The sequence below is a fragment of the Phodopus roborovskii genome, unplaced genomic scaffold, assembly GCF_943737965.1.
Source record: "Phodopus roborovskii unplaced genomic scaffold, PHOROB, whole genome shotgun sequence".
Lineage (NCBI taxonomy): Eukaryota > Metazoa > Chordata > Mammalia > Rodentia > Cricetidae > Phodopus > Phodopus roborovskii.
In genome coordinates this window covers 6,839,383-6,865,629 of record NW_026126603.1, presented here as the reverse complement: position 1 = coordinate 6,865,629, position 26,247 = coordinate 6,839,383, and the positions used below count along the sequence as shown (strand labels likewise).

The window sequence follows — 26,247 nt, the reverse complement described above, 5'->3', positions numbered from 1 at the left end:
TTCATATTTTGTTCTTATTACATTTGCTTGTTCTCTCTCTCTCTCTCTCTCTCTCTCTCTGTGTGTGTGTGTGTGTGTGTGTGTGTGTGTGTGTGTGTGTGTGTGAGGCATGTGCTATCTATCACGTATGTGGCGATCAGGGTTAGCGTTCTTCTACCATGCAGTCCTGGGGAATTGAACTAAGTTTGTTAGGCTTGACATAAGCCCCTTTACCCACTGAGCCATCTGATCAGCCTTATTCTTACTATAATAGTTACAAAATGGTGATGTTTGCATTCTAGCACTCACTGTCTACTTAGCTACTACACTTGCCAGTTAATTCACTTCTCTGTTAGTATGGCAGTATCAATTATTTATTGGACAGAATCTCACTATGTATATAGTCCAACCTGGCTTTGGATTCTTGATTTTCTGTTCCAGGAGTTACCTGCACAACAACACCCAGCAGTGTTTTAAGATCCACTACTGGAGTTAATCACAGTTGCTTTTCATTTATCTCTGGATCTGGAATCCAGTCTCAACTATAAACAGATCAAAAATGATGTTTTAATAGCACCAACATTAACATGCACAGGCTTTGCCTCCTCAGGAGTCACTCAACAGTACAACTATTTACATGATGTGGACTCTGCTGCAGGTGTAACTCTAAGGGCACCTGAAAGGTGAGGTGCCTGAGTGTCATGACACACTATATTGTTTTTTATATAAGGGAACTGGGCATACACATTACATGATATACTACACTATTTTATATAAGGGAACTGAGCATACATGTTATATGACATACTACACTGTTTTATGTAAGGAAACTGAGCATCTTTGGATTTTAGTTCTCAGGGCTCCAGAATAAACCCGCCATGGAAAGCTGTATTTTGGTATTTACATTGTCCAGAGCTGTGTGGTGGGAGCTGGATCTTGAAAGGCACCCCCATTTTCAGATGCTTTTTTTAAACTTTCTGTCATATGAGATGTACCAGATGCAGCTCATCGAAGATTTGGAGGCAGCCTGTTTGCCTCACTGGGGATAGATATCAGCAGCAAAGATCTGGACACAGATGTCCTTATTGTTGCTTTGTATCTTTGCCTTCTCAGTAGACAGGGTAGACACTACATGCATATTCTGAGGGTATATAGATAGGCTCACATACAGACATATGCACAAAAGCATATAAATACATGCTATGTCATGTATTTAAATTATGACTTTATACTGACACTTCCAAAGAATGCCACACCCCTTCTTGAATGCATGTTCCTTACTCCACAGAGAAAGCTAATCTCTGAGCACTATCAACACATTTAGTCATTGACTTAATCATATAATAAATACATGTAAATGTTACAGAACTGTTTTAATCCACCACTCATGGTTCAGTGGGTAGAGGTACTTGCCACCAAGCCTGATGACTTGAGTATGATTCCTATTTTCCACATGGTAGAAGACTATCACAAGCTGTCTCTGACCAAGGTACTTATGTACACATGTACACATATGTACACACAAACATGTAACAAATAAATGTAAATATTGTTTGAAAAAATACTTCACGGGGGACTTCATGTGGAGGTCAGCGTGAAAGCAGGTGTGAGTGGGTACAACAGGAGGAATCATGGCTGCCAAAGTGTTTGAGTCCATCGGAAAGTTCGGCCTAACTTTAGCGGTTGCAGGAGGCACGGTGAACTCTGCCTTATATAATGTGGATGCTGGTCACAGAGCTGTCATCTTTGACCGTTTCCGTGGAGTACAGGACATTGTGGTAGGGGAAGGGACTCACTTTCTCATCCCTTGGGTACAGAAACCTATTATCTTTGACTGCTGCTCACGACCACGGAATGTACAATCATCACTGGTAGCAAAGATCTGCAGAACATCAACATCACACTACGTATCCTCTTCCAGCCGGAGGCCAGTCAGCTTCCTTGCATCTACACTAGCATCGGTGAGGACTATGATGAGCGGGTGCTGCCATCCATCACCACAGAGATCCTCAAGTCGGTGGTGGCTCGATTTGATGCTGGAGAATTGATCACCCAGCGAGAGCTGGTCTCCAGGCAGGTGAGTGACGACCTCACAGAGAGAGCAGCGACATTTGGGCTCATCCTGGATGATGTGTCTCTGACACATCTGACCTTCGGGAAGGAGTTCACAGAAGCAGTGGAAGCCAAACAGGTGGCTCAGCAGGAAGCGGAGAGGGCCAGATTTGTGGTAGAAAAGGCTGAGCAGCAGAAGGCAGCCATCATCTCTGCTGAGGGTGACTCCAAGACAGCTGAGCTGATTGCCAACTCCCTGGCCACTGCAGGGGATGGCCTGATTGAGCTGCGAAAGCTGGAAGCTGCTGAGGACATTGCTTACCAGCTCTCACGCTCTCGCAACATCACCTACCTGCCAGCAGAGCAGTCAGTGCTCCTCCAGCTTCCCCAGTGAGGCCTCCCCGCTTGCACCTTCTCAGGCTAACCAGACTGTGGCCTCAATCGTTCTGAATATGCTTTCCTTCTACCCCACCCTAGAAATCACTGTGAAATTTCATGATCGGCTTAACATGAAGGAAATAAAAGCAAAATCACTTCAAGTCTCTAATTATCAAATAAAAAAAAAAAAGAAAAGAAAAAAGAAAAAGAAAAAATACTTCACTTACAACAAAATATAGGACAGCCCCACAATAACAAGGCAGTATCAGCTGATACCTATCAGTATCATGAGAAAAGATTGGGACAATTTCCAGATGACATGAATTTGAAAACTGCTTCTAACAGCAGCATTTGGTGTTTGACACAGGACTGATGGAGTCACTTCTAGAGGAACAAGAGATGAACGTTTGCAAGTGGGGCAAAGGGATGCTCACCTTTTCCAATATGCCGTCTAGTGTTTTCAATTGTGGAGTTCCGGTTAACATTGGAGAGCAGCCCAAGGCAGAAGCGGTTCTTATTGTTGGAAGGGTCGGTGAAACCATCCACCAACACACTTGTGGAGGAGGCGTGGAACGCTTCGCCCACACGGTTGTTGAGCTCATAGTACACAATAGAGCACCAGTGTTTTGGTTCCTCATAAGCAACAGCTTGAACATCTGCAAGAAGCAAAGAAAAGGTTCTATTGCTCAAGGCTATGCCTGGAGCATCCCCAGTGCGGAAACGGCACTGTAAAACTGGCTGAGCTCTACAGAATGAAGAGAGGGAGGGTCAACTACAATGATCACATGGGTCATTTCTATGTGATTCTAAGAACCTCTTAGTAAGGGTGGCAAGCTCCTTTAATTGGGGAACAGTCTTCTCCAATGACTGGCAGAAATCCGAAATACCAGCTCAGCAAGCCAGGCAACAGTGTTTGCTGAATACTAATGACCTCTTACTTGCTCATTAACTTAACAGAAATAATTGAAATCACCCCTGCTGGCACACTAACTACAAGAAATATAAGTGACCATCGAAAAAGCAAGTTGCACGGGAACAAGAAGGGCCCAGAGATGTGCCAACAGGGCTGCTGAAGAAAGGCAAAGCCTTGGCAGACCTCTGCCCTCTCAAAGCCCTGAAAATTAACTTCTTCCTATCGTGAAGAAGCTGCTTGGCTTCACAAGAGCCAGTGATGGCTGCAGCTCCAGTTTTGCTATAGCTCAGGAAGAAATCGTGCCAGCTGGCCATTCCCCTCGAATGAATCATATCTCTCTCATCCAGACTCCATGCTAACTTCCTTCTATTTGCTTCAAGTCATGCCGAGCAGGTGTGTTTGTCTCTCCCTTCCCAGAATGGGCCAACAATGGAAACTACCCAGCTTTACCGACAGGATGCAGCTTGTTAGGCCCAATCTCTTGAAGCTGATGAATCTCCAAACAGAAAATGCTTCTCAACGCTTTCAACTAAAAGGCTGGGAAAAGAGCCCTTTCAGCATTAAAACCTCCTATGCATGCCTTTTGAGAGCCCAGGTACACAAACCACACCATTGCCAACTTAATTATTACTGATCTGAGCTTCACGGGGCTTTAGTGTACAGATTTAAGAAATGGAAAGAAGACCCGCCAGGAATGGGAGAAGGACTTCCATGTTCTTTTGTTTGTTTGTGGTCTTTCAAGACTGGGTTTTTGTAACTTTGTAGACCAGTTTGGCCTCGAACTCACAGGAATCAGTCTGCCTGTGCCTTAACATAACAGGCCAGTTATTTGCTTAATACAAATAGGTTAGGTGAAAATATACTATTTCCCTTGTGTTCCAGACAATGCTTCCCTGTCACTCTACTGCTCTTCAAGGAGCAAAGCTGTAGTAATTCACAAGCGCCAGACCCCAGAGAAGGCTGCGCCATTGGTCACACAGGCCTTTTATCAGCTTTCAGCATTGTTAAAAATGCTATTCATCCGGCTTACATGTGGACACATTTTTTTCTTATGAAAGGCCAAGAAGATCTTCTGAGACATATGGTTTTTATCACAACTATTCCACTCTGCCTTTGTAACACAGATAAAAAACCCAGCTGTAGATAATATGTAACAAATGGGCACAAATGTGTTCTAATAAAGCTTTATTTACAAAAACAGACAGTGGGCTGATCTGTCTGCAAGCTGTAGCTTGCTGACCCATGCTCTGGGAAAATCAGCATAGGTAACAACAGGAGAAAAGCCAAGTTTTTTCCTTTGAAAATACTAGGTGATTTTTAAATTGGCTCTAACTGGGAACATTTTTAAAGCTATTTAAAAGGAAAAAGTAACTTAACAGTAAGTCTCTATTTTGGAGTCATGGAGCTAATCTCATTATTACCATTTATATCAGGGTCCACACAGGGTATCTTACTTCCCAAATAAAAATTCCAAAAATGGGATAGGGGCTATTCTCTCAATCAGACTCCTTTATTTCGACTCCGACTCCCAAGATCTAAAGACAACTAAGACCCATAAAATATAGAGAGCCTATAAAGAAAACTTCAAAACAAATCAGAACTAAGTTTCTTTGCGATTATTATCATCATTTTTAAAGTTTATTTTTGGAGCAGTTAGGGTCCCTCAGGTAGAGTGGTGCATTCCATAAGAGCCGATGTGGGTGCATCACCAACCCAAACTCCATGTCAGCACTAGGGCTTGCTCTTGGTGTTACAGTCACACATGAGCAGGGCACGCTGCTGTCAGCAATACACTAACATACAGGTAGCACAGCATCTAAACCCTTACCAAGCATCAGCGACTCTGACAATGTCTGCTACTTCTCATGTACTGGAAATGGGGCTATGAACGAAATCAGACAAAATCAGCAGGCATGCTGCTTTTTAATTTCAACTTGTTTCACAGCCAGGCTGAGTACTTGGTGGAGGCCTCCTCCAGGAATTACTGACCCCGAGCTCTGACTTGCCTGAACAGCATGGCACCTCATGGCAGGGTAAGTGTGTGCTTGGTGTTGGTGGGGCGTCAGTGTTTAATATATGATTTTCTGCTCCCTTAAACCCACTCAACTTGCCACCATGGCCATCCACCACATCACTCCCGAGCAGAAAGAGGCCTGATAGTGAACAGTCCCCAAAGAGGGAACATGAGCTTCAAATGTGCTTGTAAGTTCTTCAAAGGGAGAGGGGTAAAATCTTATCCTTTAATCTTTTTTTTTTTTTGTAACAAAGTTAGGCACAAGTACAGAAAGTAGGAAACAAATGTCATTACTTGTTTCAGTACAGGTAAGGCCATAAAACAGATGTGACATATGTGTGTGTGTATTCTGACATAAAGAAAACTGTTAGGAACCCAGCTATATGGATTTCTAGTGCGATCACTCATGTGAGTCTGGTTTAAACTACTGTGGATGGCCTGTTCCTCAAGGCCTACTTAAAGACATGTCTGGCAGCATGGATCTGAAGTTATTAATTACTGAAGACCTGAAGACATGAGCATATACATAAGACACTTGTTATGTAAAACGGGACTCAATTGTTTCCTCCTAAGATCTCTGTGTGCACAAGAGATCTCTAATAACCTCATATGTATAAAGGTATGTGAAATAGCTATACAAACCTGCATTTACTGCTAATAAATTATAGACAAATATGTTTTAAATAGTTATTTGATATATGTGCATATATGGATATAAATGCATATATGATAATATGTATCACTTAATCATTTATTGAAGGTGAAAGCAAATTGGCATGCTAAGAACATAGATATGCCTGTTTATTTTTCTATAAATAAATCATCTTGGCTCAACACTGGTCAACATACAACATCTTTGACCATCTTCAGAGGTGACTGACAGTTTGGTTTTCTAACCACCAATGCTGGGAACTCACTTTACCTAACTATACAGTATAAAATGGCAGAGTACTGCTTAAGGCCATTTCAGAGATCAGTGGAAATTTGAGATCTCCACATTCAATTCTGTGATCTCACATGGGATTGTGACAGAGTTTAAAAGTAAAAAGATGGGTTCTAGAGAATTCTTTCCATTAGGCTTAAAATAATAGTAAGAACCCTGTTTTCCATGTTTCTCAAAGAGCTATCTTTTTAAAGATTTAAATAAGTAAAAGTAACATTTGGACATACAGATAATAAACTCTGAAAGAGAGTAAGTAACAACTCATTTTACCTCCTCTGTTGATTTCTGAGGGCAGCGAAGGTGCCATCATATTCGTGTCCATTGGCTGAGAGCCATCCTGGGCCATTGGGTCTTCAGGAGGCAGGTAGGCAGGTGGGGGTGTGTCAGCTACAAAGAAAAAAAAATTACATGCATCAGGTACATCTTCTCTTCTGTGCTGAGAGTTTGTGTGTGTGTGTGTGTGTGTGTGTGTGTGTGTGTGTGTGTGTGTGTAGGCCCGCTCATGTGTGTGCAGATGCATGTATGTGCACACGTATGCATGGATCAGAGGGTAACTGCAGGTAAAAATTTTTCTGTTACTTATTGTGGGGGAAAGGAACATGTGGGGGGCAGAGCATAACTTGGGGAGTTAGGCCTCCACCATGTGGGTCTCATGATGGCAACAGGTGCTTTGCCCACTGAGGCATCTGGCCAGCCCTCACTTTCTTGGGTGGTGGGTTGGGGGAACAAGGTCTTTCGTGGCCTGGGGCTCTACAGCAGTCTAGACTGCTTGGCCAGTGATCCCCAGAGTTCTCCCTGTCCCTGCCTCCCTGTGCGGAGATTACTAATCACTCAAATAGAATCAAGCTCCTTCCCGAAGGACCAGCCTACACAGTGGCACACGCCAGTTTTTCTAGTAGTTAGAGGGGGGCCTGAAGATAAAGGGGTCAAGGCCAACCTTGGATACATCAGGCCCCCTCTCCTAACCCCCAAAAGAGTAGGTGCTAAAGACACTGGACTTAAGCTGTAGTTTCTGAAAACAATCACATTCCCAGACTTTGTTCCCAGTGATATTTCAGTGAGAAGAAGAAAATTCCCAGGAGTCCCCTGCCTGTCTAGGATCAGCTCACTTTAAATCCACCAAGAAGAACGCACTGATATGCTCTTGTGCAGCACACCCCAAGGACCCTGGGGTTTGGTTTTACTGGTATAAAACTTCCTGATAGGACTTGATAGGGGGAAGTTCTCCCAGGCCTGAGAGCAAACAAAGGATTGGGAATTTGCTCTCTAGGCTTGCTAAGACTTGGTTTCCCATGACTTTAAGCAATTTCCTCAGACTACCTTCACCCCAACCATTTAAGCAATGGCTAACTTTAAAATTCCCCATAACAGAATACTAGGCAATAAATCAGCTTATCTCAGCTGTCTTCTGTTTCAGAATTTACATAGAACGCTTCTGAGTGGTTTCCAGCAAATAATATGATTACTGAAACCACACACACACAAATGCAAACCTGGCATTTTCTTACTGTGAAACACAGGCCATTAGTTTTCCTGACTCTAAAACCAAGCTCCTCATTGGCTTGTGAGCCACCCAGCACATACAGCAGAGCCTTGAGAACACAATTTTGCCTTAGGGATCCACGAATGCTTGGGTAAATACTTAGGGGCAACTGTGGAATCCAAATAACAAACTCAGCTTCTGCTTCTTCAGGGTTCCCTGGCGATTCCTCCCACCCCTGACCCAGGCAGAATCTTAACCCAACTGCTAAAGAGCAGGGAGCCAGCAGGACTCAAGGCCTTCACTGTCAGTCTCCTCTCCTTGAGCCAGGAGTGAAGGCGGAGGAGCCTTTTCTCAGCAGAACCCAATGAGCTTATACCACAGCAACCCATGGCACCAACAGGGCTCACAGGGATCATGGCTGGTGGTGTTCTGCCATCCCAACCAGACACAGCCCTTCCTCTTTCCTCTCCAGGGCCTGTGCAAATCCCTGACAGTCAAGGACAAGAAGGAAGTCTAGAGATAGCCTCTGATTCTTTTACTGGGGCTCCCCTGGAGTTGCCCCTGCTCAAAAGTCCTCTGAAACCTGTCCACCAGACCCAATGGGCTTGCCAGGGAATCGGTGGATAGGAAATTAGTTTTGTTATTAAAATAATCTATCTCCCATCTTCATCGTTCCAAACAGAAAAACATAATTCAAAATAAACAGGTTGAAAAATAAGTGTTGAAAAAGAAGAGGAAGCAATAAAGCATGGATCACGTTTTAATTTCTGAAGATGTAACATGGATGCTACATGTAAATTTAATTTAAAGCACCTTGAGGGGCTCTATAAACATGCCTCTGCCCCATCATTTTCCCTCACAAAAATAGCCACAGATTTCATGATGATCTTTGATTTATCCTGTCCTTGTTGATGTCAACTGGCAAGAGCTCCGGCACTAATATTTTTGATGCTTGTTTACTAACCTGTAATTTGAAAAATGTAATCTTCTAATTAATCACTTATTTTGATAACTGTTAAACCATCCGTTATGACTAAGACAGGAAAATAACTGGTTTTGCCTTTGCTAAGTTAAACAAGCAGATGGTGTCCAGCACTTTGAGGGCAATTCCTTGTTGTTAAAGTGCATGTTTCTTGGGATTACATCACTGACTAAATTAATCTAATTAAATGGGGGGGTCCCCCCTCAGGAAATAGCTCTTCTGCGGCTGCATTGATAGCAAAGGTTCTTCAATGTCGGAAATGCTCGCCGAAGCTGCTTCTCAGAACAGCACTGTGTGTAACATGACATTTTCCCCTTTCTGGAACAATTGTGCCACTCCCAGAAGGATGCAGCTGTTTCAAAACTTTTGAAAACAAGAGGAAAATATAACAGGACTGAAACAAGCCATTCTCTTCTCCAGCTGTATGTATGACTCCCTCCCTACACTGATACTCTCAAGCACTGGCTCACAGGGACATGCACAGGGTTCAACCCACCCGTCCCCCCCCCACAGGCGACGCCCACTCGCCTCCCCAAGGCAGGGTCCCCGAATGCCCCCTCTTACCTGGCATCTGGAAGGGGCTGCCTGGGTCTGAGCTGGTGGGAGAGTGAGGGTAGGTGCCGCTGCTGCTGCCTGGGGAGTTGGGGTAGCTGCTGTTGGGCGAGTGAGGAAACGGGTGGCTGCTGGGCTGCTGGAAGGAATCTGGAAACGTGGCGTTCAGGGGCATGTGAGGCTCATTCTGTCCCAGGTTGCGGAACTGCGCCAGAAGGCTGTGCTGAGGATTATACTCACTGTGTCTGGGAACCAGCACGGGAGGAAGCACTGGGAACAGAGAGAAAACAGAGAGACAAGTGAGCAAGGTGAAAATCGCTAACTGCATCACAGTATGTGAGGACACACGACCTGAACTCCATCCCGCTGTCACAGGGAAAGTGACTTTCCATGACAGAGTATAGCCTAGATCACAGGACCCCAGGGGGGCCTCAAGACACAGTTTCAGGTTAAAAATAGTTGCTTTATTCCATTTAAAATTTCCTATTCACAAAAAAGACAATGTACAATTAGCAATATACATCACTGGCTAGCCAGATGGCTTCATGGGTAAAAGGGTTTATCACACAGCAACCCTTTTATCCATGTTTGATCCATGGAACTCAGGGAAGGGTGGAAAGACAGAATAGATTCCACAAAGTTGTCTCTGACTTCTACATATCCACCACTCCAAACATGCATCACACACACACACACACACACACACACACACACACACACACACAGAGAGAGAGAGAGAGCTAGCACTGTGGCATACACCACAATCCCAGTACTCAGGAGGGAGGCTAAGGCAAAGGGATCTGAGGCTGGAGTCCAGCCTGGGCCACCCTGTTTACATATGGCCACCGATAGATACACTCACATTATAGTGTGCTAAAATCTGAGTTAACATATATTGAATGATATTATTTACCATTAAGTGTTTTAATCAACACATTAATTCCTTTTAAACAAAAAGCAGTAAACAAACAGAGCTTGTGATGCCCAAGGACAGGGAAGGTGGTTAGTGACATGGCCTCTGAGGTTTGGGGATGTCCTGGCAGCCATTCTTAGAAACATCCTTTCTTCAAGGACCTCCATGACCGTACTCACTTCTCCATGGTCCTCTAACACCACACAACAGGGCTAGGGAGGACACAGAAGTTACGGTCACATTTGCCAACTGAAAACCCCAAGACGGGTGGTCCAAGAGGTCAGTACCTAGACAACAAAAAGAGTTGTCTCTTGAAGTGAAAGCTCAGAGCCTGAGCCTGAGGTGATGGAAACCAGCACGGCTATTCCAGAAAATCTCAGCAAAGTCTCCCCCATATGGCCACCTAGAATGGATAGAACTCTACCATGGGGAGTGTCACTAGACCACAGATGTCCTCCAGGTGGCTCCCCTTAGTGACAGAGACCTTCCGAAGCCCTCCTGCCCTCATGGTCTCAAAGCAGTAGGGAAAAGCAGTGTGCTTTAAAACTGCTCAAGAGAAGGAAGGAGATGTTAAATTGCCTACTGAGAACAGTGACCAGAACCCCCAGTGCACTTCCCTAAAGAAGCGTTTAGTGACATTAGAAATGGAGTGCACTTTGGGACTTTCCAGTGCTTCTACTGGAAGGCATGTTCATGCAATGCGTGCTTATCACTTAGCTGTGAACTGCTGGTAAAACAGATTTGGGGAAGTAGTAAAATTCCTCATACTCATTTGTCAATTATCACGAAGTGGTAACACTTGTAGATTTCCCTTGCTATTTTAGTACAATACATATAATTTATTTCTAGCATAGCGATGGAATCTGCCCAAAGCAAGACATTATTTTCTACTTTTCCCTTCCAACAGTCAATCAATTGAGATGGAGACTACATCAAAGTAGCCCTGGTAAAAAGCCGGGATCCATACTGCCAGCAGAAACCTATCTCACTGTGCTATGAAATACAGCTCAATATCTTGAGTTACTTATGTATACATAAATATTCCCTATCTTTTAGCTGCTGCAGTGTGAGGTATCACTTTTCTTCCTTTTTCCACTCAGCTCCAGGGAGCCCATGCTGCCCTTGAACATGCTAGACAGCTGAGAATCGCCTTCCGGGTGCTGGGCCTCTAGGCACCAACAGCATGCCTGGCTTCGTGGGACAAATCCAACATTAGCAGCTTGTCCTTACATTAAGCGGATTCTACTTCCTAAGCCACCTATTTTGATGGCTCTCATTGCCTAACTCCTACTGCCAGCAGGCGGCAATGGCCATGGGGTGAAATTAACTTCCTGATGCCAAGGGAGGCTGTGCTTCTGTATCCCAGCTCTGCAGACCTGCTCTCACCTTGTTTGGTAGTGGCCTGCATCAAGGCACAGTGCTCAGATGGACATGAACCATCAAGTGCAGCAAGGACGCTCTGGATGGTGAATGTGACCTTTTCCTCATCCTGACGGTTTTACGCTCTCACAGGACTGCGGGTTGGAACCCAGTGCCCTGCACACACTAAGCATGTACACCACCACTAAGCTACACTTTAAGATGACCGCTGATGTAAGCCCAGGTACCTCTAGTAAACTAAGCTATTCTAAATCTACATTAAGGTGCACAAATCTTCAAATAAACAGAATGTTTTGACCCCGACTCATCTTTGACTCAACATCATACTTGTGAGATTCACCCACTTTTATGAGTAGCAAGTTATTCTATACATCTGCAATTTACCTGATGATACAGTTTTGCCTCCAGATGACATGGGATGTTTCAGGATAGGATCACTGTAATAACGCTCTGTGGCCATTCTTTTCGGTCACTTCTTATTTTGACACAAACTGTCATAGTAGTTACCACTTTTGTAACTTTAAAAGTCATCACCATCATCGTCGTGTATGTGCCATGTGAAGAGTATGTGGAGGACACAGGACTTCACGGAGTCCTGTCTTACTTTTACACGGGTTCTGGGGATTGAACTCAGGTCTCCAAGTCTGTGTGACAAGCACCATTATCCACTATGCTGTCTCACCTGCTTGACCCCACCCCCCATTCTTAACACTTTGCCACATTTACTCAGTCATCCACTCTCTTCCCTTCTTATGCTCCAAACACTTCACAGCCCACACCTGAATACCATAAGAGCAAGTAATATATGCTGTGTGCTCCATAACTCCACAATAGTCAAGAGTAACTGCTACATAGTAGTACTAACTTCCACACATACACGAGACCATTACTGACATGGTAACCATATGAGCGATATTACAGACTGCCTGTCAACTTGGGTTCCTCTGACAGTAGCTACCGTACATACTGTGCAGGTGACATTACGGATTTCTCTGGGTACATACCCAGAAGCCAACCACATCTGCCTGTTTCCTTTCAACTGCTTGGTTAGACTACTGCCCAGTTCACCTACCATCCACAGCTACTGCATCTTTTTGTAATTACAGCCGACAGATCCTCCAGACCAAGGGCACCCCCCATTGCTCATCAGACTTCACCAACCCAGAATGCAGACTTTGCTTGAAACAACCTCTGCTTAGATAGTTGAAACGTGACTTTTCTGTCCTTCCATTACCCTTATTCTACCCTAAGGAGGGACTTGCCCATCTCCAGCTTCCCACTCATCTATAACACCCACTGGCATGGATTTATGAATTCTTGATAAACGGGCTGAAATGTTCCTATTCTTGTGTATTTTATGGTTCATCATGTCCTACAATTGGCCACTGTTTGCTCTTCACACCTGTTAAAACCTGCTGCTACTCTTTAGGCATTTCTCTCATTTCTGAGACACAGTGCTCCTGCCTTGTCTCACTCTCCCTCTACCCCTGGGGCCCTGGTCCCTGCTGATGACTCTGAAGTCACACTGACTCTAAGCTGTCTGTGCGCACAAGGGGATGTGTGCAGTAAGGCTTTGTTTGCAACGCTCTTCCTAAGTCCAACCCAGATCCACCAACTTCTTATTTGTATTAATGTTTTGGAAATTTTGAGACAGGGTCTCATGTCGACCTGGTCTGCCTCAAACTTATAACTGAGGATGACTTTAAACTCCTGATCCTCCTGTCTCCACTTCTTGCACACAGGGATTATTATAGGCATGAGTCAACATAACTGCCTGTTCCAGTTTCAATACACTTATGAATTCCCTTAAATACACTCATTTTTTCTCAAAACTAAAATATTCATACCATCTTATGAACTATACATAGGAATTTATTTTTTAAATTTATTTTTATGTGCAAAATACTTGGATTCATTTCCATTTGCTCAGTGTGTTTGGGTGTGACTCTCGCTTTCAGTGTTAAACTTCTCTGCACAATTTATTGCCGGTCCTCACTGATTTTGTAAATCCAGAAGACACTGACATGGTTCTGAAGGTCAGAACAATACATTTCCCATCTTTTCTGCTCCGTTCCCTCACAGGGTACCTAGCCAGGCCCTTGTTTGTTCATCTTTCTGGTTTCTCTTTGCATGCACACACAGAGGTGTGTAGGTATGTAGGGGTGTGTGTGTGTGTGTGTCTTGTTCAATGGGAGAACTCATTCCTGCACCCTTCTGGGGCATGAAGAATTTCCCAATTTATTTAGGTTTCTGATCCATTGGTTTTATTTGTGGCTTAAGGAATGCATCTAATTTTACCTCTTCTGAATGGTTAGCCAGATACCTTAAATGCCATCTCTGTCCTGGGGACTACGCTGCTACCTTTTCCCCAAGGTCCTGTGCATGTTCTGTCTGTTTTCAGACATTCTATTCTGCTCCCATGTTACTGTGCCGTTGTTGTTTTAAAATTACATTTTGCTAATTGTGTATGTTTGGTTTTTCAAGACAGGGTTTCTCTGTGTATCCCTGGCTGTCCTGGAATTCACTCTGTAGGTCAGGTTGGCCTTGAAATCACAGAGATCCACCTGTCTCTGCCTCCTGAGTGCTGGGATTAAAGGCGTGTGCCACCACTGCCTGGCCCACACCACAGTTAATGAAAGGGGTTTCAATGCCTGATAGTTCCAGCTCCTGTTGGTTTTGCTTCTCTTTCCAAACAGCGTTAGTTACCACCCTGTATGCCTTGTTCTTGAGTCTTTACTGAGATGCCATCACATTTGCAAGTAAACAGTAAAGATCAGCATCTTGGTGAGGAAATGCCTTATTTAGAGTAAGGAAGAGCTAGCTGGGCAAGAGGTGAAGGCAGGAGGATGTTGAGTGCAAAGCTAGTCCAGGCTACAGAATGAGTGCTAGGCCAGCTTGGGCAACTTAGTGAGACTCTGTTCAAAAACAAAATAAAACAGAGCAGAGAGATGGCCCAGAGCTCTTCCAGTTCCTAGCACCCACATGGATAACTCCATCTTCAAGGGATCCTCTCCTGGACTCTGTGGTCTCCTGAATGATTGTGCACAGTTAAAGAGAAAGCCATGAGTACAGCTTAGCATGCATGAGGGTCCAGCTTCATTCTCAACACTGGAAAAACAAACAAAAGCACTTTGAAGGTCTGTTCACATCTACGGTGGCTTTGTGATTCGTAGACACTATCTGTAGTTTCCTAGGTAGCTGTAATAAAATACCAAAAAGTGGTGACTGGAATAACAGAAATTCATTTTCCTGTGGTCCTGGAGGGTAAATGTCTTGAGATGAAGGTAGTGGCAGGCTGGATTCTGCGGAGACCTGTCCTTAGCTTCTGATGGCCTTCTATCCTGCTGAATTTCTTTCTGCATAGTCCAACCCTGTCTTGTAAGGATGCTAACAGATTACATTAGGGCTCCCCACAATGCCCTCGTCTCAGTTTAATTTTTTCCTTAAAGGCCCTGTCTCTAAAACCCACATTCTGTGGTGACATCAGAGCGTCACATGAATGTAGGGGCACACACAACCTGGTCAGTGCAAGTACACATGGCACCTTCCAAGTTCTCGAATCCCTAACTTCACTTGAGGGCAGGCATGCATGGTTTAAAACTGCAATCCTTGAATTTCCAGAAACACTTTTTTCTGTAAGACACTTTTGAGAAGCCAGATTCCAAACTGCTTCCTAAACACTGTCAGTAAACCTGTTCTTTTTGCTTCGGTCCTGAGGTTTATCCTTGGATCCTTGGATGTGGAACCTAATGGTTTTACTAAGATTTCTCTCCAAGCTGATCGGGCATCTGTTCTGAGAACCCTGGGAGCTAACACCCTGGTCTGCTTGAGCTCTATGCTCCTCTGAGTGGGCCTTTTTCACCCAGCTGACAACTGCCTGAACTCTCTCTCTCTCTTCTCTCTCTTTCTGTCTCTCTCTCTGTGTGTGTATGTGTGCGTATGTGCATAGGTGGAAGTCAGAGGTTGACACCAGCTGCTTTCCTACTTTGCCTTTTGAGACAAGATACCTTGCTCACCTATTTGCTGGACTGGCTGGACCTCCAACTGTAAGAATCTTCCTCTCTAGCTCCCCAGCACTGGGATTGCAGGCACATGCTGCCTGGGAACTCTGCTGTGTGTGTGAGGGACCTGGGATCTAAACTAAGAGAGAAGCCATCTCTCTGCCAAGTCTTTAGAAACAAATTTTAATGATTTACTTTAATTATGTGTATGTTTATGTGTGCATCTGTGAACACATCTGTACATGTATGTTAGTGCCAGTGCCCTCTGAGGCCAGAGGCATCAGATCCTCTGTAGCTGGAGTTACAGGAAGTTGTGAGCTGCCCAATGAGGATGCTGAGAACTGAATGTGTGCTCTTAGCCACTGGAACATCTCTCCAGCCCCTGGTCTAAGTCTTGGGATGCCCTCTCCTCCTGACCTTTGAGAAGACAGAGTCAGATTCTTCCTTTTCTCGCTGCTGTTGACTCTGCTTTTCAAACTCCACATCTCTTTCCATGAAAAATTAAAATCCCTTTCCCCACCAACAGGGAAACCAAATGAAGACTAAAACTGCAGGATGCTGAAGAGTGGGGAGACATTTGTGATTCTGCTACTGGACTCTGCTTTTCTGCATTACCAAGGCACATTGGGAAGGAATGACCAGGAATAGCTAAAATTATACAGCTGAGCTCAACAGCATTCCCATACACCCCAGACTGGAGCTTTATGCAGAGACTCAAGCATAGCTTGAAATTCTACACCAGTGGTCAGTGGCAAAGTGTGATAGTCCAATCTGAGAAGTCTTCAGCTGTGCTGGGACCCTCCAAATGTTCTCCAAAAGGCAGCTGGTTTCTGCTTTAACCACAAGAGAGTTCTGATGACGAGGCTGCCAGCCCCATGCCTGTTCATGAAGACAGAATGGCAATCAAGCTACCTAAATGCTTCCTGCCTGGTGCTGCAGGAGTGAAGGAGGTGTTTAGCAGGGTGACTACCTCAGACTCCCAGCAAATCACCCGACTTCTTGGGGTTTCACACCCCTCCCATAAAGAACACCACTTTGCTCAGGCAGCCTACTCTGGAGTCTTCTGCCTTGGCCTGTGGACACCTATCCTAGTTCAGCAGTATACCATGCAAAGCTCTGTCCATGAAACATCTCAGGACACTGAACTGGCTGGGGTCGTCTAAGAGTGGAGAGGTGGCCAACCGGACTTACAGAAGTTCTTAGCAAAAGGGCAAGTTGCCGGAGCAGCTGCCTAAGACAGATATCCTATATAGAATATTCTAGTGTCCTTGAGGGTGGAAACCTTTCACGTAAAGAGGTGGGGTGGGGGGTATAAGATGGTTTTCAAGTTAATTGTATGTTTATAAAACAGAATTCTTTACATCAGCATATGTCTTGGGAACTGAAGAAATGGTTCTCTGAATCTTAATCCAGGTTAAAATTTAACAGCAATAAACAATAGCTAAAAAACCTTTATCTTTCAGCTTGCTCAAGGTGGTGAGGATGGGCAGGGTTTGAAATATTAGATAAGGTCCCTGAGCTGTAGCCATAAAAGTCAACAGGACATGGCTCTGACACAGGGTGTTTCCGTGCTCGATCTTACAAGCAATCTGTTGTGCAGGGAAGCAGGCTCAGCCTAGCTACGTATCTCATTCTGGATCTAGTGTCTGATCAAAGCGGGGCCAAGGCTTGAGTCAAAGCTTGTTTACAGCCAGGCTTTACTACTTAGTCCTTCAAAACTGAGGAGGTTGAGAATGTTGCTTCAAAAATTCTCTTTCCTGTTTCTGATTAAGGTGTGTGTGTGTGTGTGTGTGTGTGTGTTTCAGAGAGAGAGAGAAGGAGTGAGAGAGGGGGACAAAGGGGGAGAGAGGGGGAGAGAGGGGAGAGGCTGGGCTGTTTCCCTCAATTGTTTCTCTATTTTTTGAGGCAGGCCTCTTTCACAGGCTGGAGTTCACTGTTTTGGCTAGACTGGCTAGACCAGTGCGCCCCCATGATAGCCTTTCTCTGCCCCCTCCCCCCAGTAATTACAGCCAAGTGCCACCATGCCACGTTTTTTCCTGTGTGTGCTGAGGGCTGAATTCAGGTCCTCACAATTGTGCAGCGAACACTTCACTAGGCCATCTCCCCACTCACGGTATTTCACCAGACTTTTCCCCAAGGAGGACACTAGTGTTTGCCTATTGGAATGTAGCAGTCACTGAAGAAGTGTATTCATAGGAGGCAAAAATGCCAACACAATTCCAACATAAGCAGAGAAATGAACTGTATTCAATACCAGCATTGGCCTTCCTGCCTGCCTACCTTTCTCCTTCCTGCCTTCCTTCCTTCCTTCCTTCCTGCCTGCCTTCCTTTTCTTTCTTTCTTCCTTACTTACTTTTTTTAGAAAATAAAAGCCAAACATTCAATTTATTTTAAAAATAGCCTAACTATAACTTAACTTCTGAAAACTCAACTTTCTGGAAAGTGCAGGCCAGTGATTTTGTGCCCCACCACTGACAATCCCGTGAGATGTGTCTTCACAAGACTGTGTCTACAGCATGCTGGCCATGACTGGGGTCTACATGAGGTTCCTGCTCACCCTCCCCACCAGCTGTCCTCTGTCTCTGCTACCTCCAATGCTCAGCTCCTTGCCTTTCACAAGCACCTTCCCTGCCTGCTCTTCCCAGTGCCCGCCCACAGTGGCAGCCCAGGCAGCCCATGCCGAGAGAGAGCAGAACTGTTGGTATCCCCCAGAGCCTGGCACATGAGAAGGTCCTTCAGTTAACACGTTTGAGTTTGACTTCAATTCCTGGTCTGTGAACATCACCCCAGACACACTACATCAGAACCGGGACATCTGGGCAAACAGCCTGGGTGAACGGTGATGAAGGAGTCTTTAGCTATGGAAACCGAACTTCAAATTTCTTACCTGTGCCAACTATCCAGTGATGACCCCTTCTACCCTAAGCCTTCAAACAGTGGTAGCTCTGAGTCTTAGATAGAATACAGATTCAAACAAATATGCTCTGGGAATGACCAGCTTGGCCTTATTGGCTGACAAGAAAGCAGTGTCCAGGGCCTTCAAAATGGCTCATAAGTAAAGGTGTTTGTTGCCACCATGAGGACCAGAGTTTGAGTCCTAGAACCCATAGAGCAGGAGAGAAGAGACTCCTGACGGTTGCTCTCTGACTTGCACACACAATGGTGCATGCCCCTCTCCACATACATACAGACATACATACAGACGTAAAAACCCTCACATGCACATGTGCATTCTACAAGTAATTAAAAGGGTAAAAATAAATCTTATGAGTGGAAATGGAGGAACAGGGAGAATAAGTAACTTATCCAAGAATATAGAACCAGCATCCAATGGGGTTAGGTTGTTGTCTAGCTAATGCCCAGTGGCTCGGGTTCAAGCCTGGGCAGCCCTGGCTCCACAGTGAGGCTCTGGACTATCTTGTCTTAAGAAGTTTCTGAGCAGTTGGCTCATCTACCTCACAGTTCACTGACACCTTCACAGTGACCCCATGTGGCTCTGCCTGGTGAACAATCACAGTTCAATTAATTATATTCAGCTTATTCTAAGTTCAGATTGACCCCTGCAGATGTGCTCTGTGAAGCTGAGACGCTGGTTTTCTACTGATGAATCCTGATGAATGGGAAACAAATGCACATAACTTCCTAAGCACCCAAGACGCAGGCGCCCACACTCCCCACGCTCCCCTTCAGCCAGTCCACAGGCTGGCACCACAGGCATTGTAGATTGAATGCTCTAAAACTTGTAAGCCCAGGTATCTGGCTCCTTTGTTAAAGAGAAGCCAGCTGCTTCCTGGTTCGTGGGAAGCAGGTCCCATGGGCTGCTAAGTGTCGTGGACCTGAACTTGGACTCTAGATGCCAGTTTTAAATTGTTCATCACCGCACTGCCACTCTCAGCAGCCTGTGGCATGTGCTCCTTAGGTCAGAAGTAAATGAGAACACGTGTGGGTTAAACACTGTAGGGCAAAATGTGGGCAATGGGATTAACTGTCACCATTCTTATCGTACTGTTTACCACTAGTTTTCTGGGTATTTGCTTCGTGAAGACTTGTTCACGCCACAGATTTCATTTGATTCTACAGTATGGAGGTTTCTCCTCATCTTGCATAAGCTACCCCAGTCTCAAGAATGTACTAGTGCAGAGACCTCATCACACACTCTGATTAAAAGCATCTTCATAGTAACCCTGAAGGGATGCACAATCTCAACTGTCACCTTCCCCGAGGGGTCAGCAGCCAGAGTGCCTCAAGGAAGACGTGTGAGTGGCCCTTGGAAGATAAGCACATGGCCCCTGGTCAAACTGTCCAAGCTGAGTGGAAGCCTAAGCCTGATCACCCCATCATGTTTTCACATCATTGCTACAGGAAGTCGGTACCTTCTTTACATGGCCTTCCCTGTCCTAATCCCTGAGATTCCACTCTACAGTCTACATGGGCTGTCCCCCACACTGATACTACATGGGACGCTTCAGGATTTCTGACCCATCGTCACCAATAGTTTACAACCTATTTCTGTTTTAAGGACTTTCTTGATGAGATGGCCTCAAATCTGGACAGTCTCTCTCACTTCTGCTGCCGTGTTGTGTATGCACGCTTCTGACCCATTCTCCTATCTCCCTTCCTACCTTGCCATAGCATTCCCGGGATTACAGACATGGGCTTTTTAAGGGCTTCTTAAAAGCATTTGGCTTTAAAGAAACAAAAATCCCCCACAGGTTCCAGCTGCAGAAACAAGGAAGACCTTGGCTCAAAAGCAAGGTAGAAGGCAAAAACCAGCTCCCGAGATGTCATCCTCTGACCTCCGCATGGACGCTGTGACATGTGCCAACCTTGTGCTTCTCACACACAACAAATGAGAAGCCTTCCAATTCTCTTCCTGCACCTCATTCTGACTGAACCTCTCAGATGCAGGGTGCAGTGGGAGGTCTTTGGTCACCTAATGGCTCATTAGGCTTCTTTGGTGAACACAAACCTAACAGAAAATCATCTAAAGGGGGGAATATGTCATTTGTTCGTTTGTTTGTCTGGCTCATGGAGTTCCAGCGGTTTTAGGCTGCTTGGCTTGGTTCCATGGCCTTCGGTGACACAGCACACTACAGCTGGACACACAGAGGCAGAGACCAGCAAGGGGGGGGGGGGTGTCCCAGTATCCTTCCTCAGTGACCTACCTTTCACCAGGCACCACCAGCAGTAGTTCAAGTTGCTGTCATCTCCCTCCTCAGACTGACACAGTAGGACACTTGTATGATAGCAATGCCTATAGAAAACATATTTGCTAATTTTCCTTAGTCTTAGCCATTCATTTAACTTGTCTTCCTTGGCCTGCTTCATTATTAACACTTTGTTGTCCCTCTACCTAAAACTGGTTACAGTTCTTTATACAAGGCTGGGGGATAGCTCTGTTGGTAAACCGACTGGCTGACAAGCATGAAGGCCTGATCTTCACCCCTGGAATCCACTGTGCCAGGCACAATGATTCATAGCTCCCCCCTCCACACACACACACACACACACACACACACACACACACACACACACACACACACACACACAGGGGAGGTAGATACAGGAGGACTCCTGAAGCCTGACGATTATCAACAAAGATGAAAGACTGTTGCAAAGGAAGTAGACACCCGAGGTTGTGCTCTGGCCACCAAATGCACACATACACACACACACAAAAACCCTTGGGATATCAGGCACATGCAAACATCTCTGCATTGCCCCATGGGCCAGTGTCAGCTAGAATAGGTGTGTTACAATTGAGGAAGTCTTGTTAGCACTATTGTGAGGTTTATGGTCACCCTCCATCCACACCTGTCATTCAATTTAGTATACACTACTATAATTACATGCCAGTCTTTTTGATGGATACAGTTCCTATAGAGCCCTGTGTTTATTACGAATGACAAAAGGAAGATAAATTGAGGTGTACTGGAACACACAGTGCATACTGTCTTGTTTTAATTTTTATAGTTAGTATTGTTAATTTACCTCCAATGTTCAAAATCTTTGCAATGAACACATCTTCGTAACTGACTCAAAACATTCTAGAAAAGTCAACACTTGCCCCCCACCCAGCAAATGCACTGCACAGGTGCTCTGGGATTTAATGATGAGATCACATCCCCAAAAACCCTGAGGTCAAAACACTCCAAGTTGAAAATGCACTCTTGCCTAAACTACCTAACCTAAAGCCCCCCCCCCCCCCCCGCAACAGCCTGGGGCATCACCTATGCAGCACTGGGAGCATCAGCTCCCTTTGCAATTCCCACAGAGGGTGTGTCTGACCGGAAGTGATGCTCCGTGCATCTCTTAACCATCACAGCACCGCGGTGCACACTGCTAGCCCAGGAAAGATTCAAAAGCAGAGGTTCCAGTATGATTAGGTGTAAATCACTTCTGCACCATCATATAGGGTCCCTGGCTGTCTTAGGGCAATGTACTAGGGTGGCTGGGATGTTAGACAAACTGATAATCTTTCAAAGAACATTATTTGTTTTGTTGTTTATTTGAGACAGGGTTTTTCTGTATAGCCTTGACTGTCCTAGAACTCACTCTGAAGACCAGGCTAGCCTTGAACTCAGAGAACCTTCTGCCTCTGCCTCCCAAGTATTGGGATTAAACACATGCACCACCACCGCCTAATTCACACGATGCTTTTTAAGTTGAGATCACTATGGATTTATATACAGCTTTATGTGACCACCGGAGTCCGACATACTGTCAAATTAAGAAACTTTCAGCATCCTCTGGACCACTCTGCTTGCTTCCTTCCTTGGCATACATTTCCCTGCCCTATTCCTGCTGGGCAATAATGAATCTTTCTCCAGTTCTATAATGTTTGAAACACTCCCTTCCAGGTAAAATTTACCAAGCCACAAATTACAGGGCAAATGGACTGCTGGAGTTGAAGCCCATATTCAGCCAACAGGTGGGAACGCTTTCCAGCACATTTCAACTTTAACAGCCAGCAGGATTAACAAAGAAAATGTAAGTCTCAGACTTCATTTGTTTGAGGGGAGGGGGTAGTATATTATGAGACAGGCTCTTACTATGTGGTGCCAAATTCTCAACCTTTTGCCTCAGCCTCCTGAGTGTTGGGAATTCAGGTATATGCTGGCACACCTGACAAGTCTCAGAATTTTAAGCTCAGGTGTGAGAAGGACTTACATGGTGAAGTTCAAAGTGCAAAAACATAATTTTAAAGAACCACATGAGGGAAAAAAAGGAGGCCAGCAGCCAGGAAACCCCCATTAAGGCACTTTGAGAGCAACGGACAGCAGCCGAATGGTCTTCTCAATACCACAATTAGGCGACTTACTCAGCCTTGGTCAGCATTTACTTTGGGAAAAGAAAAGGAGAAGCAATATTTAATCTGACCACTAATAAGCAGCCTCCACTTGGAGGCTAGTAAAAGTCCAAGCAAACAGACTGTACATCAGCGGCAAGGTCAGTCTCAGAGACTCTGGGAACTTTCTGTTTCCTAAGAGTGTCTACATGTCTGCAGGAGAACAATCCAAACATGTTCATGAGAGCCATATGCCTCAATAATGGCCAGAGTACAGTCTTTCCACAGAAGATGGGTCTCTGCTCCGCACAAGCCACTGAAGCGACAGTGAACAGAGGGAATGTTTCCGAAAGTGCTGAGGTCTCCCTACCATCATATTTACACTATTTTATTTGTAATACACACTACAGGTTAAGAAGAAACTGTAGTTACCTAAATTGATTAAATTATCTTGGGGCAAAGAAATAGAAAGCAAAAGTAATGAAAGGAACAATGACTAAATCTGCACTGAGAAAAATGAAAACAGATTCAATTGTCTTTCTCTCAATAACTTTGATGACTATCTGAAGGAAAAATCTAGAAAGAGCTAGCCAATTTTCTATCTGTATCAGAACAAGAAAAAACTCAAATGCTGAATGACTTAAAAATTGGTAACTAGCACCCTTGGAATGGCAGATCCTCATCATGACAGTGGCCTTGACTAGCCTGGGTACTTACCCAAAGGTCCAATAACCTTAGCGTGAACATCAATCACAATCCCAGCAATGCATGGCTGGCATGTGATCACATACACAGACTCTAAGAGGACAATACCACGTGGAAGTATGAAAGACAAAAGTCAAAACCCTGGTATATTTAAACCAAACATATCTCAGCCTTATCCTCCAAGGGTCTTTAGAACTGTCCAGTGGATGGCTTGTAAGATTCTTGGCTGAAGAGGACAAAGTTCTGAAGCTCAGGGTCATACTCAACCTCTTCATCAAAGCTAAGTTAGCGCATCCCTTTTCATCTTACATCAGCAAAGAAACCAGAGAGGAAGGTGGTTTTCAAAGGCTGCACACAAGCTGAAAACACATCTCTACAAAGACAGATGGCCATATGAATAAACTAGTCACAGCATTTTCAGTGATCATCAATAATCCCTGTTGCTGTGGTAGCTGCCGAGACAGAGAAGTTAGTGTGCACAGTGCCTGCCCTGTGATTTCTTTACTCAGAGATTAGCTGAACAGCAACAGGCTGAGAAGTATATTATGAACAAGCTCAGGTTGCTATGGGAAAGACATAATCTCTCTGGAGTAAGAAAAAGGAAGGATCAAGGATGAGTTCCAACTACACAGATCTCTACTAAGTTTAGATTTGAAGGAGAAGGAGAAGTGGGATGGACCACGGGAGAGGAGGAAGCAGTTACAGTGGAGATCACACTGAGTGCCTGTATAGAACCCAAGCACAGAGCCATGGAGAGAATGCAGAAATGGGAAGGGGTCAGAGCTCTACTAAAGAGCAATGGGAAACTGCACCTTTCCATCAGGGACACATCCTAATAGGTTACAGAGCTGACCAAGCAGGGGCTGCTGCAGTGCAGGGCAAAATGCTGGCAGGCTGGCACAGAGGGAGATCGAGGTGGTTGCAAAGGACACAGACCCAGAATGTTCTGAACAGAGACCTCAGGCGTGAGAGGACGTCTCATGTGCAAACCCTTCTGCTTTCCTGGTGTCTGACACCCAAGCCCCTTGACTTGGAGGAGTGACATTAAAATTTTCCCCTTGGAGCCTGCAAACCAAAACAGAGCCCAATTTGTATGTATTACTTGCATATTCCTTTTTATTCTCTGACATTCCCATCTCCATTTCAGTTTCTGATTAAAAGAAAACCATGTGTCTGTATGAGCTTTTCCTAAAAATCAACAACACACACTTACATCCCATCTGGTTTGACAACCAGTAAAGAATGTTAATACTAAAGCTAATGAGAGTCCAGCAAAGTTGCTAGGAAAAGGGGGAAATGTAGTCCTAGCCCAGAGCAACTGTAACCGTGTAATTTTCAAAGGGACAAAAAAAGAGCCACCCGAAAATAAAGCTAGAAGATGAGTAAGAAGTATGCAGTGAAAACTTATAGAATACTAAATAATACTATGTATCATGGCCTAATTCTATCAATCCTTCCCAAATAAAATACCAACAGAGAGCCCTTCACAGCACAAGATAATCATAAAAATGTACATTCTACAATCATAGAGCATAACATGAAAGGAACAAGACAATCAATTCCAGGAAAATCTAATGTCATTATATAATACTTTAAAACCATACAAAATAATGTGTTCCTATGAAAAATATTATTAGTGTAAAACATGCATGGAGATAAATGTCAAACTCAGAATGGTGGTCACTAACAGAAATGTAATCAGAGGGACACATTTTATAATTTTAACTTATATGCTCTCTTTCTTAAAATAGGCAGTGGACACAAAATCCTTTGCAAATTATTCCCTAGTCTTTACTTTTTACATTACTTCAATATTCCACAAAAATACAAAAAGCCTTTGGAGACCAATCTATTATTGCATGATCGAGCTGGAAGTTTGCAGTCTACCCCTTAGGTCTGAAGTTCCTGTGAGAGAAAGGTTACCTGGCCATCCCAGGAGCAGGAACAGGGAGGGAAGCCACACGAATCTGACACCCTCCATGTTTGGGGACCCTCAGAAAGCATCAGCTAAGTGAACCAATCCATCAACAAAACCATCCTGAATGACAGACACCATGGCAACTCAATGCTTCAATACAGAGCCACTTGCCAACTGATTTGCCTGTCCAGATGTAGAACCAAGCTCTAGGGCAAACTATATAAATTCAAAATGTAGTGGTTGATATCCATGGGAGACTGGCACCTCAGCACCCTTGGAAGCCCTCATCTGCAGAGGCTCAAGTCCCTGGTATAAGGACACAGTATCTGCGTGGAGCCTCTGTGTCTGCTCCACACTTTAAATCGGCTCTGAACCACGTGCAGTGCCCAACATGACATAAATGCTGTGAGACAGTCACTCTGCTGCTTAGAGAATAAGAGGGACTTCTGTCTTTCGATAGCTGCTGCCACCAAGCCTAGGCATCTACAAGCCAGTCATGTGGGCCGCACTGCTCCAGGTGCTGGATCAAAGAAGTAAGCAAGCGGCCACACAGCACCTAGCCCAGTCACCTCTCATGGCCCTGGACTCCGTCCAGAACAATGGGTGGACTAACCCTGAGACTATAGGAGTGGAGCCGGCTGCAGGGCAGAACTGTGGCACTCACTAAGCTGGGGTCAGGCCAATGCAAGCCAACCTATATGAGGACCTCCAACACTGGTGACCCTTGGCATCATCAGGTACAAGCA

General features: G+C 44.8%; 1 protein-coding gene and 1 pseudogene across 1 annotated transcript in view; one reads left to right on the top strand and one right to left on the bottom strand.

Moving 5' to 3' along the window:
* Smad1 (SMAD family member 1) overlaps positions 1 to 26,247 on the bottom strand; it is a 62,831-nt gene that overhangs the window by 9,799 nt on the left and 26,785 nt on the right. Inside the window, exons 3-5 of the mRNA XM_051205894.1 lie at positions 9,309 to 9,566; positions 6,550 to 6,666; positions 2,844 to 3,065 (exon numbers count right to left, since the gene is read on the bottom strand). Of these exons, the coding sequence (XP_051061851.1) occupies positions 2,844 to 3,065; positions 6,550 to 6,666; positions 9,309 to 9,566 (597 nt within the window). The remainder of the gene's footprint in view (positions 1 to 2,843; positions 3,066 to 6,549; positions 6,667 to 9,308; positions 9,567 to 26,247) is intronic.
* LOC127237542 (prohibitin 1-like) lies at positions 1,555 to 2,425 on the top strand (annotated as a pseudogene).